Source organism: Engystomops pustulosus, chromosome 7 (assembly GCF_040894005.1).
Source record: "Engystomops pustulosus chromosome 7, aEngPut4.maternal, whole genome shotgun sequence".
Taxonomy (NCBI): Eukaryota; Metazoa; Chordata; class Amphibia; order Anura; family Leptodactylidae; genus Engystomops; species Engystomops pustulosus.
In genome coordinates, this window is record NC_092417.1 from 37,302,103 (window position 1) to 37,323,472 (window position 21,370).

The following is a 21,370-nucleotide window of genomic DNA, read 5'->3' on the forward strand; positions in this document are numbered from 1 at the left end:
AAGAGTTTCACTAATGAGCGGACCCATTCAAATTTGAAAAAAAATTCTGCCACCAATTGTGGATGTAAAGATTAAAATGATTGCACTGACATGCCCAAATTGGCAGTGTCCTGCATAGCCGCAATTTTAGTGTTGGCGTGTGCAGTAACTGCGATTTATTTGCTGCTGGTGACTTTGCCAGATGCATTTATCTATTTAGACCAGGTAATACATTTTTCTTAAACCAAAAAACCCTTTTATCCCCTGCACTTTTTTCCTCCTGTAATGTTTTTTTTTTTACTGGAGGGTTCAATAGTTAGTAAAGATTGCTAAGCAAGAAACCCATTACCCACATTCTCCATAGCATTAGACATACAGACTGTTTATATTCTATTTTCATTTCTATGTTTCCAGAACTCCATGCCCATTTCAGCGGCAATATTTAAAAGTGAAGAGAAAAACCCTGTGCCGCAGTGCCCGCCTCGCCTGGATGTACAGACGATCACACCTGTCCTCTGGAGCCGCATGCCAAATATTTTCCTAAAGGTGGAGACAGAACGTGTGAGCGAGCGCCATGGCTGGGTGGTGCAATGTTTGGAGCCCCTGCAGATGATGGCTCTGCATATTCCTGAAGAGAACAGGTAATTGTCCTAATAATGTATAAATATCACTTCTAACAGTGTAGGAGAAGCCGAGTACTTGAATGATACTTAGTAGGACATATTGGAGGGTATACAACCAGGCTGACCCTGGTTAACTATAACAATAATCCATAGCTCAAATAATAGCTAGAAGTGATGTACAAATTGTACAATAATATACATTAAAACATAAACAATAAAAACAAACTTCATATACATAAATAGTGAATTATAAAATCAACAGTAATAGCAAATACACAAAAAAGGCTATGAATGAAACCAACACAGATCTTATCGGCCATGAAGGGAACAGACATGGGATAATCGTGGCCCCGAAGTCATAGCCTGTGGATCAATAATGCCGGTAATACTGGGACTATTACACCCTACCCCTGGCTATGACCCTAACAGATATCCCAACAAGACTCCAGAGGTTTGGACTAAAACTCTGCCTGTTTCTGGTGGGATGGGCCTGAAGTGACACGTCCACCAAGTTGACAAGGAAGAGGGTACTGATCAATAATCATGAGACGTTGGGGCAGATTTACTTACCCGGTCCTGTTGCGATCCCCACTGTGCATTGTCCGTCGAGGAGTTGGGTCTGCCGCGATTCACTAAGGTCATGCATCCAATTTCCTTTATGTGTCGCTTCCCCGCTGAGGTCCACCGGAGTTCACCTTCTTCCTCCTGGTGCATGTAAATGCTTGATCTTGCGACACACAATTTTTATATTCCGCGGTTTGTCCGAATCAGTCGGGTTGTCCGACCGCACGCCCCCTGATTTTAGTTGCATGCAAGCCAGCGCGATGTGCCACAATCCGATTGCATGCGCTATAAACCCGGGGCAATTCGGCGCAAAAAGGAAATATTCGGGAAACCTGACAGAATCGCGGTCCGCGAACCCTTAGTTAATGTGCCCCTTTGTTCCTGCAGTGACGACTGAATTTAATATGCTATAATATTTTTATATATGCAAATGTCTTTTTCTGTGAATATTTTCACAATATATTTTTCTTATATTTTACTAGGTGTATTGACATCTTAGAACTCTCTGAGCAGGACGACCTTATGAAATTTCACTACCACACCCTGAAGTTGTATTGTGCCGTTTGTGCTCTGGGTAACAACCGTGTTGCCCATGCCTTGTGCAGCCATGTGGATCAATCCCAACTTCTGTATACTATTGATAACCAATACTTACCTGGGCTCTTGAGATCAGGTTTCTATAACCTTCTCATCAGTATCTTCTTGGAGTCTGCCAAGGAGGGAAAGCTAATGATGAACAATGAGTTTATCATTCCAATAACTGATGAGACAAGGCAAATTCGATTGTTCCCTGATGAGTCAAAGAGACATGGCTTACCTGGGGTAGGCCGTAGTACCTGCCTGAAATCTGATCTGCATTTCACAGCCCCTTGCTTTGTATTAACTGGGGAAGATCGACTGCAAAATGGTCCTCAAATCCCTGTTGACATCCTCAAATCCAAAGCATTAAGCATGTTAACAGAAGCCGTACAAAGCAGTGGAGACCATATCCGAGATCCTGTGGGAGGCACAATGGAGTTCCAGTTTGTACCTGTGCTAAAGCTCATTGCCACTCTTCTCATAATGGGAGTTTTTGAGGATGAGGATGTTTGTCAAATTCTGCTACTCATTGATCCCAATGTATTTGGTGACCACAAAGAGGAGGATGGAGAAGATAACTGTGAGAAGGAGGAAGTGGCCCAAGATGAGGAAAAAGCTGTGGAAGCTGGAGAGAAAGCAACAAGGGAAGCCAAGGCTCCTGCTAAAGGCCTTCTGCAGACCCGACTACCAGAGTCTGTGAAACTTCAGGTAACTTTGTTTAAATTACCAAAAGAATTCCACAACAAATGCAAAAAGCAACAATTGGTGTCCTCCTTTTTACTGTTTATTGCAGCTCCTTAGATTCAAATGAAAATGATAAAACCTTGGCACTCCTTGCACTCAGTGCAGAGTATAGCAATATAGATAGCATGTGCACCATTTCAGTCTTTAGTTAGACCTTCAACTGGCATAGGGAGCATAAATTGTACACTACAGGACCACTAGTAGTGCTAGGAGGCAGGAGTAAGACAGTGTGCAACACCAGGGACGAAAACGTCATGGGCAGTACAGGATCATAATACAGGCGGTTTGGGAGCCTTTTAGCCTTTGGCCACCCAAACCACCCATCAAATTTTATAAAGAGAAGGACCTTCCCCCATGAAATCCTCGTACATTTGTTCATGCTCTCAATGCATAAGAGCCATTTCAGTACCTTTAGAGGTCCTCCAAAGGTACTGAAACCGAAGATTGGAGTCAGACAGAAAGTGAATTCCAGACTTGTAGGGTCTATCATTTTCATACAGCTCAGGACCAATGGCGGTCTATATCAGCCCCTGCTGATAGAGACTACAGAAAGCAAATTGTTGAGAAGTTTTATAGAAAAACAATTTATAAAACTGATTTTAATCCCATAACTAAATCGTTCATACAAGGTTGTTCATAATCTCTAAACCTCAGTGTACTGCAATTGAGATGTGATTACAGTGTATTGGGTACTAGTTTGGGTATTGGGTTCTAGTTTTAGGAAAGACCCAAAGGGGGAAGGCATAAGGCAATGGTGGAACCTTGAATGGGGGGTCATGACGTAAAGGGGTTTTCCCATCTGGGCATTTAAATTTAATTTACCGTATATACTCGAGTATAAGCCGACCCGAGTATAAGCCGAGGCCCCTAATTTTACCACAAAATACTGGGAAAACCTATTGACTCGAGTATAAGCCGAGGGTGGGAAATGCATTGGTCACAGCCTCCCCAGTATATAGCCAGCCAGGCTCTGCCCTAGTGTATATAGCCAGCCAGCCCCTGCCCCAGTGTATATAGCCTGCCAGACCCTGCCCCAGTGTATATAGCCTGCCAGACCCTGCCCCAGTGTATATAGCCTGCCAGACCCTGCCCCAGTGTATATAGCCTGCCAGACCCTGCCCCAGTGTATATAGCCTGCCAGACACTGCCCCAGTGTATATAGCCTGCCAAACCCTGCCCCAGTATATATAGCCTGCCGCCGCTGCCGGACAGATCGCACAGAAGATATACAGGGGGTCACTGGAAAGGTGAGTTTAGATATATTTATTTTTTTGACTCGAGTATAAGCCGAGTTTGGGTTTTTCAGCACATTTTTTGTGCTGAAAAACTAGGCTTATACTCGAGTATATAAGGTAATTCATTTGCCATACGTAAATATTTCTTTAATTGGATGTTATTAAAAAAAAATGTTCCTGTGTGAAGATAATTTCTCATAAATGTAGCCATGTTGTCCCTTAGAAACGAGTTAACTTCCTCAGATACGACCACCTCACATTTTGGCAGCAGTGGCCAGACATGCGCTATTGAGTCCTGCCTGACCTCCTGGCTTCAACGTTCATTACCACACGATGGCTGTGGGACCTGCAGTAACTCCCGGACATTTCATATACAAAAACTTTTTGTTTCTTTGCGCAATCTCTCCAGCAGTGGTGGCCGTATCCAAGGAGTCAGTTTTGTTTCTAAGGGACAACATGGCTACATTTATGAGAAATTATCTTCTCACAGGTAAATTTTTTTTTAATGACATCTAATTGAAGAAATGTTTATGTATGGGAGATTAATGAATCTGGATGTGAATTCCCAGACGAGAATACCCCTTTAAGTACAATTCATATAAGGTCAAATTTAAATTTCGGATGTGGGGTTAGTGTTTTACTCATTGAATCTTACTGCAATACTGGTAGTCATGTTAAGATGTAGAGAATTATTTATTAGGACATCAATGCGTAAAATGAATTTCTGAAATTTTACAGAATTATAGATTTACTTGGTGTTACATTTTGAACACCAACACCTACTCAGTTTACAAAATATTAATGAATATCAGAAGACAAAGTCCATACCAATACTTTTTATTGTATAAATAGAATTCCTAATAAATATAAAATGACAGACAATATAGGAGCAACAAACAGATAAAATGGTGCACAATGCCCCGGTGTAAATATAATAATAGTCACACTATTACCCTGTAAATTGTAAGGTGCTGAATAGAGTCAAGACTATAATAAGCCCCCAAAAAATTTTATAGATCTAGCAAAACCTCATATAAGGAACCAGCACCTAAAACGATGGCGCCCCTATAGTAAATAAGGGTGACAACTGCTTTGCAATGCTACCTATGGAGAGAGGAAAAAAGCAGGTTAAAAATAGCGATCACGGATAGTGTGCACCAGCCGCGACACGCGTTCCACAGAAATCGCTTTGTCTTGGGTGCTACATTTTATCAAACCGCTTGAGTGTGGGTCCACACTTGTGGAGAGGCTCATGTGGACCCCATCCAATGGCATTGAAAGTTACTGTATATTACCCACCATAATGTCACTGTCCATTATTCTTCTTAGATGTGTGAGCTTCTCCATTACTTCTGTGACTGTGAGCTGAAGCATCGGGTGGAGTCCATTGTTTCCTTCTCAGATAACTATGTATCCAAGCTCCAGTACAATCAGAAGTTCCGTTACAATGAACTGATGCAAGCACTGAACATGTCCGCCGCTCTGACGGCCAAGAAAACAAGGGAATTTCGCTCTCCACCCCAGGAACAGGTAATATTCTGACCATGGGGTATCTTCTGCAGGAAACTGGTGCAGTCAAAATTCAATATAATTTTTTTTTTCTATTTAAAGATAAACATGCTTCTAAATTTCCAACTACAAGAAGATAGTCCCTGCCCCGAAGAAATACGGGATGAACTGTATGAGTTCCATGAGGATCTTCTAATGCACTGCGGTAATTATAACTACTGTAATAGTATCTAGCTGCAATTCTTGTGTCTCAGAAGTTAGACATGGTGTTTGATTTCCCTGCAAGTGGCTGAAAAGTTGTTATGAAAAACTGAAAAAGTTTCCGAGTTTGGCCGATTTACAACTATTATGAAACCTGCAGTAGAGTTACATTAATCTGGCATTGTAAAAGACTGGACAAGACAAGAGGAATGATAGGACCCAGTTGGAAATTCATTCTCACATTTCCAAAAGGAATTCTAACACATTATCAAACTGATTAAGAAGACACCGAAATTATTAAAACAGGCACATGAGAGAAATGACTGATTTATCAGACATCAAAATCTCTCACATGGCACAAAAAGTAGGAGTGTAGCTGTGATTTACTCCATTCATTCTGAATGATTCACCATTAACGCACAACAATCACTTCTTTATAAGAGTGGGTGCTACCTTTTTCAGTTCCAGACAATAATATATAAGTCATTCCTTACAATTACAGATCACAACATGGCCTTAAAAACTTAAATGTTCCAGCTCAAGGACAGAGTAAGACTGTCATGGGTCCTGGGCTGTATGGATATTATAGCCCCTACAAGTCTGGAATCATTTCCTACATATGGTGCTAGAATCAGCTTCTTGGGAAATGGAGGATGTGTCTCTTCTTCCTGTTTTCATGGTTTCAGGACCTTTAGAGGACCTTCAAAAGTCCTGAAATGGCTCTTGTGTACTGTACATGTGTGCTAGGAGGTATGAGGATTTCATATGTAAAGGTTTTTTTGAGTATAAAATTTAGTGGGTGGCCATGGGTCCACTAGAAGGCTTGGGCCAGGGGCTTCTGCCCAGACCACCTTTATTATAATCCACTACTGTTCCAGATGACTGACAGTGAAGAAGAAGTAAAAGTTTTTTTTAAAGATATTGATTGGTCTTTTATACTGAAATTGGGTAATTTCTTAAAAGAAATCTACCATTTGTTTTTATGCACTGTGAACCAAATACCTTGAGAATGCTGTAGCGACACTGATGCAGAAACAAATCTTGTTTAAATCCCGGATGTCAGTGTTTTTTTCTCAAAAAGCAATTATATAATTTAGAACCTTTGGAAAGCTGCGTGCAGGCTGGCTGCTGTACATAAACACATTACACGGAGCTTCCTGAACTGTCCAGACAGGACAGGAAATCAACCTGAGCTGGATGACTCATATAAAGAAGGTGGGGGATGGTACAGCGATTGACTACTTCTGCCTGTTAGGGACAACACAGTGATTACAGAGGAATAGAAGAGTAGGACGGCAATCCTTTTCTTTTAGGTAATATTGTGGTGGTGCAGCCAAAGTTTCTGATGCAGGAAACCAGGAATCGACAATCTTAAGGAAGGGAGCCACAGCACCAAGGGTTAAGTTCCAGAAAGTTTATTCCCAAGTGCATCCAAACATGATAAACGCGACGTTTCGATTCACAATTAATCTTTATCAAGCCATGCTTGATAAAGATTCATTGGGAATCAAAACGTCGCGTTTATCATGTTTGGATGCACTTGGGAATAAACTTTCTGGAACTTAACCCTTGGTGCTGTGTCTCCCTCCTTGAACACAGTGATTACATCATTCACTGGAGCAGTGCAAAACTAGGGTAGCCACAGGAGCGACAGAAGTTTTTTCAGCAAAACCACTCAGTTCAGAAATTAAACAAGATATGTTTCTGCATGAGTGTAGCTATAGTTTTCTCAAGGTATGTTTGGTTCATAATGCATAAAAGCAAATGGTAGATTTCCTTTAAGTACTTAAATGGGTCATCACAACTACAAATCTCAGCGCTAGGATATGTTGCAATACTCAAATCAACAGAGATCCAAAGAACCCTAAAGACTGCTGTACAGGAGAGAGCCATAAGGGTGCAACTTCCACTTCTGCAATGCAACTTCCTGCACTTTATTATTTATATCATTGTATTATATTTTTCAAATACAGGTATTCCACTCGAAGAAGAAGAGGAGGAGGAAGAAGACACGTCATGGACAGGTCGCCTTCGATCACTGGTTTACAAAATCAAAGGGCGACCAAAAACTGAAGAGCAGGATGAAGCAGAGGAGGAAGAGAAATCTCCCAGTAAGTTGCGGCAGAAGGAGCAAAACATGCCAAAAAAAAATAACCAAGTGCCAAAAATCTGACAAAATAAGTCATATATTACACTGTAACCGGACCGAGCGAGCCAGGGGAAAGGTGTTGAGAATGCTTTAAGCCCCTTAACATAGCAGGTCCTAATGCCAGAGATTATTGACGCCATGTCCATGGATTCGGCAGGTTTAGAGGACATCTGATGCAAGAAGTTAATCCTTTGCAATCTCTGCTAATATCTGATGGTAAACTAAAATTAAAATGATAGGATCTTCTTAGAGTGACAGAAAGCTGTTCCTAACACAGACCTCCCCAGATTACGATCAGGAGTCAGCTACCAGCACTAATTTTAAGTGCAGTCCGAGGCGTCAGATTTCAATAACGTTAGACATTCAGTGAGAATAAATAACTGCTTGTTTATAGCTGAGGAGAGGAGCGCACCACCTGTCCGGACCCCCGAAGCATCTGCACACTGAGATGACTTAGATTCCCACATATATGTGTGGTCACATAATTCAGATGCTTAGAGTCACTTCTTACTGAAGGGGTCCTGCTGGCGAAGCAAAATGCTACTGGATATCTATACTTCTGCAGTTTCTGTGGAGGGTCGTAAATCTTTACCATCAGCATCACAAATTTTTAGCTTGATGGACATATGGAAAAGTTGTCTACTTTCCAAGTAATCCTTCCAACCAAGACAACTTTCCTTGAACTTGTCACCTGCAGTGATTTCCAGATGCACAGTAATATTACCCTTCGCTTGACAGCTGATCCAGTAGAAGGGATCGTCACTGTTTTCTATATTGTCGGGGGAGCTATTTCCATGGTGCAGATTGTTTTAAGCTTTTATTAAAAAAAAATGTTAGGGTATTTTGGTGAAAAGATCATGAAAAAAATGTTTATATTAATTTTACTGTATAGATTAGCTTTATATCTGTATGCATCGGTTCCCATCATTGCTCTTGCTCTATTTTATTTACTATTTTTACAATTGTATGCTTCCATCTAGTCATCTCGTTCACTAAGGCTAGGGTGACAGTGACATCTAGTGGTAGTAAGTCTGGTCTACAGCATCATTCATAGTGTAGAGTGTTTAAAGGAAAACTACCACTACAGATCTACCTCTTAAGGTAGATGCGGTGGTAGGTGCATCTAACGTATGTAAGGATAGCCCATTTTTGGCCTAATCCTTTACTCCCCTCTATCTTTACTAATCTTTAATCAGGGTAATATGCAAATTTTCTAAAGAGGCTACTGGGACGTGGTGTAGCCAGAGCTGAGGCTACCCTGCGCAGCTACTCCAAGCCCCATTCGCCTCTTTGATCCTCCTACCGATACATCTTCAGTGCTACAAGGACCTGCACACTCGTCCGTGAAGCCGGAGTTCTGCGCATGCGCAGAACACAGGCCAGCAGCTGCTCGATCTCGGCTCCAAAGCCAGAGCTACTGTGCACAATAGTGGAAGGGAAAGTGCGCTCCTATGGTGTAGTATCCTCTGGTATATTTTAAAATAGGTGATAATGAAAACTTCTCACCTGGTGGAGTTGTGCTGACAGGCACAACTCTGAGTCGCGTTTAGTGGTTTTTTCCGTTAGCGTCTCCCTGCAGCCATGCTCTCGGGGTTGATCCTTTTCCGTAGGAAGAAGCTCCAAAAGACAGAAACTATTTTTTCAGATTGCGCATCTATGATGCATGATGAGCGTTTTCACGGCGCTGGAAGGCTGGGTTTACTATTTTAAAAAATCCAATTTTTATTGGTATTCTAATGAGGTAGTAACAGGTTAAAAATAAACATAAAAAATATATAATTTGTTTAAAAGAGAACTACGCGTTTCGCGCTCGAACCAGAGGAAGCGCTCGGTTCGAGCGCGAAACGCGTAGTTCTCTTTTAAACAAATTATATATTTTTTATGTTTATTTTTAACCTGTTACTACCTCATTAGAATACCAATAAAAATTGGATTTTTAAAAAAAGTAAACCCAGCCTTCCAGCGCCGTGAAAACGCTCATCATGCATCATAGATGCGCAATCTGAAAAGAGCTACTGTGCATGCACAGAACTCTGGCTTCACGGACGAGTGTGCGCAGCTCATTGTAGCTGCGCGCTAAATATGTCATGTTTCAGTAATGGCCAGCAGGTCATGAAAAGATTCTAGTTTATTGCACACACAGCTTATTCCATAACACAGGTTATTCCATAGGGCTCATTTGAAAGGGGTTATGAGTGTAGGAGAAGGAGAAGAGGGGATATACTGATTTTTTGCTCATTAATGTACACCCGCCCCCCATCTTGGCAAAAAAAACCCCAGAAATATAGATATTTTGCTAATTTATTAAACAAGAAAAACTGAAATATCACATGAACAAAAGTATTCAAACTCTTTGCTGTGACACTCATATTTAACTCACATGCTGTCCATTTCCTTCTGATAGTCTCTGAGATCTTTGAGTTCAACTGCATTTAACCCCTTAACGCCGCAGCCCTTTTTCGTTTTTGCGTTTTCATTTTTCACTCCACACCTTCAAAAATCTGTAACTTTTTTTATTTTTCCATGTACAGAGCTGTATGACGGCTTATTTTCTGTGTACCAAATTACATTTCAAAATGTTGGTATTTAATATTCCATGCCGTGTACTGGGAAGCGGGAAAAAAATTCCAAATGGAGTGAAATTGGTAAAAAAAGACATTTGTGCCGTATTCTTGTGGGCTTGGATTTTACGGATTTCATTGTACGCCCCAAATGACATGTCTATTTTATTCTTTGGGTCGGTACGATTACGGGGGTAACAAATTTACATAGGTTTCATACATTTAAAAAAATTAAAACCTTCCGTACAAATATTTTTGGGGGGATTTTGCCATCTTCTGGCGCTAATAACTTTTTTATACTTTGGTGTATGGAGCTGTGGGTAGTGTAGTTTTTTGAGGATTTTGATGACATTTACAATGTTATCAGTTTTTAGGACTGTGCGACCTTTTGATCACTTTTTATAGAATTTTTTTTTTTTTAAATAGCAGAAAAGCGCCATTTTCAACATTGGGGTTAAACACAGTGAAAAACAGTTATCATATTTTGATAGATCGGGCATTTTTGGACGCGGCAATACCTAATGTGTTTATGATTTTTACTGGTTATTTATATCAGTTCTAGGGAAAGGGGGGTGATTTGAGTTTTTTTTATTTTATTTTTTAAACTTTTTTTTTATTTTTATTTTTACTATTTTTCAGACTCCCTAGGGTAATTTAACCCTAGTTTGTCTGTAAGATCCTATCATATACTGCCATACTACAGTATAGCAGTATATGGGGATTTTACTCCTCATACTGATAGCACATTGTAATGCATGTGTTAACCTGAAGTAGCCTCGGGTCTTAGTGAGACCCGAGGCTACCATGGTGACGGATCGCCGCTCCCTGATGATGTCACAGGGAAGTGACGATCTTCAGAAAGATGGCGGCTTTCCTGGCGGCGATCAGCAGGAAAACACCCGCGATCGGTGCTGGCACCGATCACGAGTGTTACTGGTAAGCCTTTGCTGCAATATGCAGCAAAGACTTACCGGCTATGGAGAGGGCTCAGCCCGCGAGCCCTCTCCATGCACTGGGACCCGGCATGTGACGTAATACTACGTCACATGTCGGTAAGGGGTTAATTAAACTGATTGGACTTGATTAGAAAAGGCATACACCTCTCTATATAAGACCTCACAGTGCATGTCAGAGCACATGTGAGTCAAGAGGTCTAAGGAACTGCCCAAGGAACTCAGAGACAGGATTGTGGCAAGGCACACATCTGGCAAAGGTTACAAAAGAATTTCTGCAGCAATCAAGGTTCCTTAGAGCACAGTGGCCTTCATAATCCTTAAATGTAAGAAGTTTGGTCCTACTGCAACTCTACCTTGACCTGGCTGTCCAGTCAAACTAAGCAATAGTGGGAGCAGAGTCTTTGTGAGAGAAGTAAAGAAGAGCTGCAAGATCACTATGGCTGAACTCTAGAGATGCAATAGGGAGATGGAAAAAAGTTCCATAAAGTCAATTGGTCAAGGGAAGCCTCTCTGCAGTGCCTGAAAGCTTGCATACAGTTTTCAAAAAAACACATATAGGACTCCAAGAATATGAGAAATAAGATTCTCTGGTCTGAGAAGACTAATATTGAGGTTTTGGGTGTTAATCCTGAGCATAATCTGTGGAGGGAACCAAGCGCTGCTCATCACCTGCCAAATACAATCCCAACAGCGACAGGACCACTGGTTGAAATTGAAGGAAAATTGAATGCGGCCAATTATAGAGATATCCTGGATGAAAACCTCTTCCAGAGCCCTGGACATCCGACTGGGCCAAAGGTTCATCTTCCAGCAAGACAGTGACCCTAAGCACACAGCTAATACAGGCGGTCCCCTACTTAAGGACACCCGACTTACAGACAACCCATAGTTACAGACGGACCCCTCTGCCCACTGTGACCTCTGGTGAAGCTCTCTGGATGCTTTAAAATAGTCCCAGATTGCAATAATCAGCTTAAAATTGTCTGCAATGAAGCTTTATTGATAATTCTTGGTCCTATTACAGCAAAAAAATTTGAAACTCCAATTGTCACTGGGGCAAAAAAAAAAAATTGTCGGGAACTACAATGATAAAATATACAGTTTCGACTTACATACAAATTCAACTTAAGAACAAACCTACAGTCCCTGTCTTGTATGTAACCCGGGGACTGCCTGTATAACAAAGCAGAGGCTTCAGAACATCTCTGTGACCATTCCTGACTGGCCCAACCAGAGCCCGGACCTAAACCCTAAATGGCTTAAACCAACATTAACCATCCAACCTGAGGAAACTGGAAAGGATCTGCAAGGAAAAGGCAGAGGATCCCCAAATCCAGGGGGGCTGGGGGAGAAACTTGTTCCATCATTCCCAAGAAGACTCATTGCTATACAAGCTCTAAAGCTGCTTCTACTCAATACTGAGTAAAGGGTCTGAATACTTATCACCATGTCATATTCCAGTGTTTTTGTTGAATAAATTAGCAAAAAATATCTAAATTTCAGTTTTTTCTCTCAAGATGGGGGCAGAGTGCATATTAATGAGCAAAAAAGCTGAGGGTTCTGAATACTTTCTGTACTCACTGTACCAAAGTGATTTTAAGATTTTTTTTTTAAGTTTGTGCCGCGATTGTTCGCCCGATATCCTGCATGTGTCACTTCCCCACTCAGGTCCGACAGAGTTCACCATCTTTTTCCCGGTGTATGCAGGTGCATGTTTTTGCGACACAATTGTCCGACAGCCCACCCCCCGATTTTTGTTGCCCAAATCTGATCGCGTGCGACACAATCCCCTTCTAAATACCTGTCCCAGCGGCACAATCCCTGAAAATGTCGGAAAACCCAACGGAAATGCGATCCGCGGACCCTTGGTAAATAAGCCCCATTGTTTTCCCATATTTTCAAGGAGATCTCAGAATTTACTTTTTTGGGGATAATTTTCATTTTAAATGGGCTTTGAAATATATAATATTAGAACCCCCTACATATCACTCCATTTTCAAATGTGCACCCCTCAAACTGTGAGCGCTTCAAGAAACCAAAACAAAATGCAGGTGTAATTTAGAATGGTCTAATTTTGTCAGTATTAAGTTCATTTAGCCCTAAAATTTACACATTCAAAAAAGAGAAAAAGAGAAATCCCATATTAAAACCAGTTACAGGACGACACCCCAAATGTGAACGTTACTTGTATGGATGCACAGCAGGATGCAAAAGGGTAGGATCATGCAGTAGGCACTTTTAACCTTTAGGATGTAATGGTTTTTTAGTAAAATATATAATATTTGTTTTTCCATTAATGTGGCCATGTGAGGGCTTTTTTTTTTGTAGGATGTGATATATTTTTCAGTGATACTATTTTTTGGGGGGGCATGACCTAATGATGAAAATGTATTAATTTTTGTGGAGGGTGGTAGGAAAAACAGAAATGTTGTAAGTAGTTTTTTGCATTAATCCAAGAGGTATAACACTTTTATTATGTCTATCTGTGAAACTGTTTTTTGCAAGATGTTATGAACACATCAATATAAAAAATATAGGGTTTGTGTGGTGATTTTTTATCTTTTTTCACAATATATGTGACTTATATATAATTTTTTACTTGTCCTACTTGCAATTATCTGATGTATTTAATGATGCACTGATGTATTGCAGGGTATTATCATTGTGTGTGTCCATAAGGCTCTAACTATGGACAGCCCTGGGGTCCTGATCAGACCTCTGGCCTACTATTGCAACAATTGGCACCCTCCTGAAAACGGTGGGGGGGGGCTATTATGGGAGGAGATTCCCCCAGGAGCATTTGAAGCGTTAAACACAATAGATTATATATAGATACAAGATAGATTTGAGAGATAGATATGCAACACCCCTGCCAATAAAATGGCAAGGTAGTAGTTGTGAACAGCGCCCTCTCCAGGTTAGGAGCTGTATGAGGGAGTCATGAACCCTCTAGAAGGTTCTATCACTGGACATTAGGTATTAGCACCAGTAGATACTGCCTGGACAGGCAAGGGTTAAGTATCTGAAAGTTATTATCCAATTGTACTCCAACCTGTACACTGGAGTGTAATTGGAGAGTGAGCCAGCACCTGACCAAGATTTAACAAAACCCCTGGACAGGGAGGGGCTAGGTCTCTTAGGCCAGGTTTTACCACAAGATCTCAGGGCCGAAACGTCGCTATTGTTATATGTGATGGAATAAAATGACCACATCTGGTTTACACCACAAACGGAGTGCTGCTTGTTTTCTTTCATTTCTAACATATAGATTATATATAGACAGGAGATAGATGATAAGCATCTTCACCCCGGGCATTTAACGAAGGAGTATTAATAGAGCAATACATCCTCTGCCCACACAAATCCACATGCAGGGGGCCCCTTCGGGACAGGGGCCCCTGGGCAAATGCCCAGTTTCCTGTACCCTAATGCCTGCCTTGATTGCACTTAACTGAAGGAAATAACTGCAGACCCAACGAAGGTGTGAACTGGTCCTAAAATGTCAGTGGAGAACAGGACAGAAAGCTGATTTAAACAAAGTGCTTTCATAAGGAAAAAAGGCAGGGGACAATGGAGGACACAGTAACAGATTTTTTTTTAAATAAAATATATTACAAAGTTTACTATTATAATATGCACTATTCATATTCCCTGTTAGGAATACTCTCAGAATTACTTTCAGCAGTAATAATAAATCTCTATTTATATAGAGATTAGTAGGTACATTTAATAGTAGCCCACAGGTGTCCCTATTCTCAATGGTTGGGAAGTTACCTGGAACAGGCTAAGGCAAATTCTGTAATGGTAATAGCAGAACAAAGTTCTTGATCCCGGATAGATTTCATCCAGTGTGCAGTCTTCATAATAAACACAAAATCGGACAATTAGACGCCAATTAATGAAGGCGCATCAAAGGGGATTACATGTTTCGAGGGAGAACTTCCATCTTTATCAGTCTCAGCTGCTGCAGAACCTCATAAGTGTGTGATAATTAAAATTAAAATTGCATTTGAATTGCATCGTAATCAGTTCTGAGGTGGTTTTAGGTGCAGTTTTTTAATGTAACAGGTGAAAGACTTCTGATGGCAGATAACTTCTAATATAATGCATAAGGGTAATAAATAGCAAGTAAATTAGGGTAAACTGTATTCCATACAACATATTAAAATTTTGTTTTTTTTGAACATTTTTCCTTCCTCCCAGCGACACTTAAAGAGCTCATCTCACAAACTATGGTGCGTTGGGCTCAAGAGGACCACATCCAAGATCCAGAGCTTGTGCGTATCATGTTCAGCCTCCTGCGCAGGCAGTATGACAGCATTGGAGAGTTGTTACAGGCCATGAGGAAGACCTATACCATCAGTGCCGCCTCGGTGGAGGATACAATTAACCTGCTGGCTTCTCTGGGACAGATCCGCTCACTGCTAAGTGTGAGAATGGGCAAGGAAGAGGAGATGCTCATGATTGATGGATTGGGGTTGGTATTTTGCAGTTTTACCTTTGATTATCATAAAAAAAACATTTGGCTGTACAAGGTCATGAATTCTATACCATTTAATTGTTTTTAGTGATATCATGAACAACAAAGTCTTCTATCAGCATCCAAACTTGATGAGAGTTCTAGGGATGCATGAAACTGTTATGGAGGTCATGGTTAACGTTCTGGGAGGAGACAAGTCCCAGGTTGGTTGGTGGTGGTTCAAATATTCATGTTTATCTGAAAACCCAAAAATGCTAATTCAAATTTCTTATTTCCTTTTTATTTCCAGCAAATTGCCTTCCCCAAAATGGTGGCAAGTTGCTGCAGATTTCTCTGCTATTTCTGCAGAATTAGTCGACAAAACCAAAAGGCCATGTTTGAGCATCTTGGTTACTTGTTGGAGAACAGCAGTGTTGGCCTAGGTGGGTATTTTCCAAAAAGTATATGATTGATGCCATTTCTTTTGACATTACTGTCATACGTATGTTTCACAAGAGAACAGTGGTGAAAACATTGCACCTCCATTGGCTGAGCCACTTCTTTACAGGGGGCTTGCATGAAAATGGATACCACCAGGGTGCTAGCACTTATTTACCCTGCTCTGGCTCCCAGTTCCCACGTTGCCACAGTACTTCCACTTTCAGGCCTGGATCAAACCCGCAGTTCAAGGGGTTATGGGACCTACTTTATCCAATGAGTAGACATTGTTCCGTTTTCCAGGGGACTTCACTTCCTGTGTTGTTCCATGGATAGAAGAGGCCACTTATTGGATGATGTGGGTCCATTGACCACCACCAGAACTTGCAGTTAGATGCAGACGCAATACCAAAAAACCCAGAACGACAGAGCTCTATTTAGGGTGAATGCCTATATAATAACAGCTTACATACTACAACTAATCTAGTTATAAGGTGAAGGCCTATATCATAGCAGCTAAGATATAGCATCTTAATGCTATGAAATATGGATATGCCTATATAATGACAGCTTAGATAACACAGCTCAGCTCTATGTACATGCCTGTATAATGGAAGCTTGTAGTCAGCTTAGCTCTAAGTATGGTGGCTGAACAGTACACAGTGAGAAATAATTAAAGCATTCAATGAACAATGTCCAAAAATTGACCAAACAGATATTCTTTCAAAAAAGTGTTGCTTTTACTTTATAAATTCATAGTCATACAATATTTTTCAATACTTTCATTTCGTTCCATAGTTATGCATAGAAATTAGTACATCTTTTTAATGTTTGCTTGCAAAAACTGTAAATACCTTAGGATCTAGTGAGCCGATTCAGGTTGCTAATATTCACCATTCTTTAAGTCCGATTTTACGGGAACATGAATTATATCATAGTAGAAAAGACTCACATAAGTACGATCCCTGGGGCAGAGACTCTACCTCACTTGCACGCCAAACAGGTAAGCTCCAAGTTTGGTATGTGACGTTTCGAGGGACACGCCCTCTTCCTCAGACATTCCAGGGATCGTACTTATGTGAGTCTTTTCTACTATGATATAATTCATGTACCGTAAAATCGGACTTAAAGAATGGTGAATATTAGCAACCTGAATCGGCTCACTAGATCCTAAGGTATTTACAGTTTTTGCAAGCAAACATTAAAAAGATGTACTAATTTCTATGCATAACTATGGAACGAAATGAAAGTATTGAAAAATATTGTATGGCTATGAATTTATAAAGTAAAAGCAACACTTTTTTGAAAGAATATCTGTTTGGTCAATTTTTGGACGTTGTTCATTGAATGCGTTTTTTGAGGAGAATTGGAGAATCTCCCGTCCTAGACCACAATATACAGAGAAACTCCACATACTGTGTCTTGTATTCTATGAAGAAATAATTAAAGGAAATCAACCATGCCAAGAACATATAAAAACCTACAAATACTCACCTTTACTCCTCTTCATCTTGATCCTGGCACTGTCTGTCGCTAGTCTTGACACACCGGGATGACCTAGAAAACAAACTTATAATTAGCCTGCCATAGCACGGGGAAGAGATGTCCGGAGCTCCGGGCTGCTAAATATGCACACCCTACTCACCTCCCTCTCCTATGCTGGGAGGATGGTAGATTGAGGTGACATCTTGCAAGAGGTATGAATGCATAATTAGCAGCCCGGTGATCCCGGCGTGTCAAGACTAGCGACAGACAGCGGGATCAAGATGAAGATGAGTGGGGATGAGTATTTAAAGGATTTTTTTGGCGTGGTTAATTTCCTTTAAACTCTACTTGTGATGTCTTCTCTAAATGTAATGTGAATGGAGTAAAAAGAGAATACTGTTCCCCTTAAAGTAGCATTTACTGTATAGTCTTGACTATATACTGACCACTACTAACAGCAGCTTGTGTTCTGATAAGGTTGAAGACTTTACCACGCTTAACACACATCATATAGTACAACATAATCCTCCATAATACAATAGTATAGCAATCATTTTGTCCTGGAATATGAGCTGCTGGTAACGGTCCTGAAAAATATCCAGGTTATGGGTATAAGCAATAATAAGTGATATGGAGGATAAGATGCAAGCAACTAAAATAGTACATAAAAAAGTTGTAAAATTTCTTACTATAAAGTGGTCAGGGGTTTAGTTATATCTAATGAAAGAACCCAATACGGTTTTGTATTATTCTGCTTTTTTCCCTCTTATGTTCTATTTGGATAACCCAAAAATAACTACATTTACATTTCATGACAGCGTCTCCCTCCATGAGAGGCTCTACACCTCTAGATGTCGCTGCAGCCTCTGTGATGGATAACAATGAACTTGCTTTGGCTTTGCAGGAGCCGGATTTGGAGAAGGTAATTATTTGTGAACGATTTACCCTTTATGCACAAACATGCAGACATCGCATATATACTGATAGCAGGAGGTCATGTCATGTTTAGATGCAATTCTCCTTTTAGTAGTAGTATTTTTGGAGCAAATAAAAATTAATTTTCAAGTTGCAGAGGTGATATTATCATTAGCTGACAGCTAATGCATAAGGCTGTATTAACATGATCTGTAAAATGCATAAAAAAGCCTAAATCACAACAAAAAAGGGAAAATTTTGCATGAAAATCTGTATCCCTACTCTATCTATGTAAAAAGCAGTGTCCTCATTCGAGAACAACACACTAAAATCTTCATAATGTTGAAGAATCAGAGAGGAAGGTTGTAAAACTATTTACCGTATTTGCATAGCTATTAAGCGATATGTAAGTAAACTCAGATAGTTTATAAGTCCATCATATAAAACCGAATGTTCAGAAATACGGAGACCAGGGTTGAAGGATGGCCCTTTGTTGGGTGGCTTGTTGACAGATCTATCAGACATCTAAACACGCTTCCCTCTAAAGCCTTGAATAAGTTGGGGATTGTTCACATTTATAAAGCTGTCAGCAGCTTGAGTTGATCCCGTCATCTGAACGGAGGAATGTGCTTTGGAAAGGAAACAACTAGAGAGCTTTACTGTCTTTCAGTGTTGCCAGCGCTGCTACTATAACTTGTTAGAGCCGCACTTTAGAGACTTGTCTGCTTTTCCGCAGGTTGTGACATACTTGGCAGGTTGTGGGCTGCAGAGTTGTCCAATGTTGATAGCCAAAGGATACCCAGACATTGGATGGAATCCCATAGAGGGCGAGCGCTACCTGTCATTCCTGCGTTTTGCAGTCTTTGTGAACTGTAAGTATAGATGTCAGATATCGGACACCCTGGAGAATGCTATTAAGAGAATATTATGCAGGACTTTTACCAAAAAAATGTGTAAAAACAACTTTATGCAATTCAAATGGGATATAAAACTATCTTAGAAATGAGTAATCCTCATCCAACAAGGGTACTTGTAAAAGAAGGCATAGCCTAAGATGCACTAAAAAGTGCAGCAAAATCCTTGCACCAGTAAACCAGCTCAATGGATGGCTCAACTGACTGATGGCTGGTCCCAGCAGCAGCATTTTTTATTTATTAAATTATTTTATTCCGCTACCTTATAAAGAATGGCTGACCCATTATACAAGCTCTTATACCTCTTATGTCACCCCCTTCATCCTCATAGACTGTAAGCTCTTGTGTCACTCCCTCATCCTCATAGACTGTAAGCTCTTGTGTCACCCCCTCATCCTCATAGACAGCAAGCTCTTGTGTCACTCCCTCATCCTCATATACTGTAAGCTTTTGTGTTATCCCCTCATCCTCATAGACTGTAAGCTCTTATGTCACCCCCTTCATCCTCATAGACTGTAAGCTCTTGTGTCACTCCCTCATCCTCATAGACTGTAAGCTCTTGTGTCACCCCTCATCCTCATAGACTGTAAGCTCTTGTGTCACTCCCTCATCCTCATAGACTGTAAGCTCTTGTGTCATCCCCTCCTCCTCATAGACTGTAAGCTCTTGTGTCACCCCTCATCCTCATAGACTGTAAGCTCTTGTGTCACCCCCTCATCCTCATAGACAGCAAGCTCTTGTGTCACTCCCTCATCCTCATATACTGTAAGCTTTTGTGTTATCCCCTCATCCTCATAGACTGTAAGCTCTTATGTCACCCCCTTCATCCTCATAGACTGTAAGCTCTTGTGTCACTCCCTCATCCTCATAGACTGTAAGCTCTTGTGTCACCCCTCATCCTCATAGACTGTAAGCTCTTGTGTCACTCCCTCATCCTCATAGACTGTAAGCTCTTGTGTCATCCCCTCCTCCTCATAGACTGTAAGCTCTTGTGTCACCCCTCATCCTCATAGACTGTAAGCTCTTGTGTCATCATCCTCTTCATCATCATAGACTGTAAGCTCTTGTGTCACCCCCTCCTCCTCATAGACTGTAAGCTCTTATGTAACCATCCTCTTCATCATCATAGACTGTAAGCTCTTGTGTCACCCCCTCATCCTCATAGACTGTAAGCTCTTGTGTCCGCCTCATCCTCATAGACTGTAAGCTCTTGTGTCACCCCCTCATTCTCATAGACTGTAAGCTCTTGTGTCACCCCCTCATCCTCATAGACTGTAAGCTCTTGTGTCACCCCTCATCCTCATAGACTGTAAGCTCTTGTGTCACCCCCTCATCCTCATAGACTGTAAGCTCTTGTGTCACCCCCTCATCCTCACAGACTGTAAGCTCTTGTGTCACCCCCTCATCCTCATAGACTGTAAGCTCTTGTGTCACCCCCTCATCCACATAGACTGTAAGCTCTTGTGTCACCCCCTCATCCTCATAGACTGTAAGCTCTTGTGCCACCCCCTCATCCTCATAGACTGTAAGCTCTTGTGTCACCCCCTCATCCTCATAGACTGTAAGCTCTTGTGTCACCCCCTCATCCTCATAGACTGTAAGCTCTTGTGTCACCCCCTCATCCTCATAGACTGTAAGCTCTTTTGTCACCCCCTCATCCTCATAGACTGTAAGCTCTTGTGTCACCCCCTCATCCTCATAGACTGTAAGCTCTTGTGTCACCCCCTCATCCTCATAGACTGTAAGCTCTTGTGTCACTCCCTCATCCTCATAGACTGTAAGCTCTTGTGTCACCCCCTCATCCTCAGAGACTGTAAGCTCTTGTGTCACCTCCACATCCTCATAGACTGTAAGCTCTTGTGTAATCCCCTCATCCTCATAGACTGTAAGCTCTTGTGTCACCCCCTCATCCTCAGAGACTGTAAGCTCTTGTGTAATCCCCTCATCCTCATAGACTGTAAGCTCTTGTGTCACCCCTCATCCTCAGAGACTGTAAGCTCTTGTGTAATCCCCTCATCCTCATAGACTGTAAGCTCTTGTGTCACCCCCTCATCCTCAG

At 41.1% G+C, this 21,370-nt stretch overlaps 1 protein-coding gene across 15 annotated transcripts in view; it reads left to right on the forward strand.

Moving 5' to 3' along the window:
- The window catches only part of RYR3 (ryanodine receptor 3), a 434,191-nt gene that overhangs the window by 249,884 nt on the left and 162,937 nt on the right, over positions 1 to 21,370 (forward strand). For all 15 annotated transcript variants that reach the window (XM_072115452.1, XM_072115453.1, XM_072115457.1 and 12 more), the window contains 10 exons: positions 394 to 620; positions 1,649 to 2,453; positions 5,054 to 5,254; positions 5,336 to 5,438; positions 7,408 to 7,545; positions 15,304 to 15,577; positions 15,669 to 15,783; positions 15,870 to 16,002; positions 18,301 to 18,404; positions 19,134 to 19,269. In XM_072115452.1, the coding sequence (XP_071971553.1) occupies positions 394 to 620; positions 1,649 to 2,453; positions 5,054 to 5,254; positions 5,336 to 5,438; positions 7,408 to 7,545; positions 15,304 to 15,577; positions 15,669 to 15,783; positions 15,870 to 16,002; positions 18,301 to 18,404; positions 19,134 to 19,269 (2,236 nt within the window). The remainder of the gene's footprint in view (positions 1 to 393; positions 621 to 1,648; positions 2,454 to 5,053; positions 5,255 to 5,335; positions 5,439 to 7,407; positions 7,546 to 15,303; positions 15,578 to 15,668; positions 15,784 to 15,869; positions 16,003 to 18,300; positions 18,405 to 19,133; positions 19,270 to 21,370) is intronic.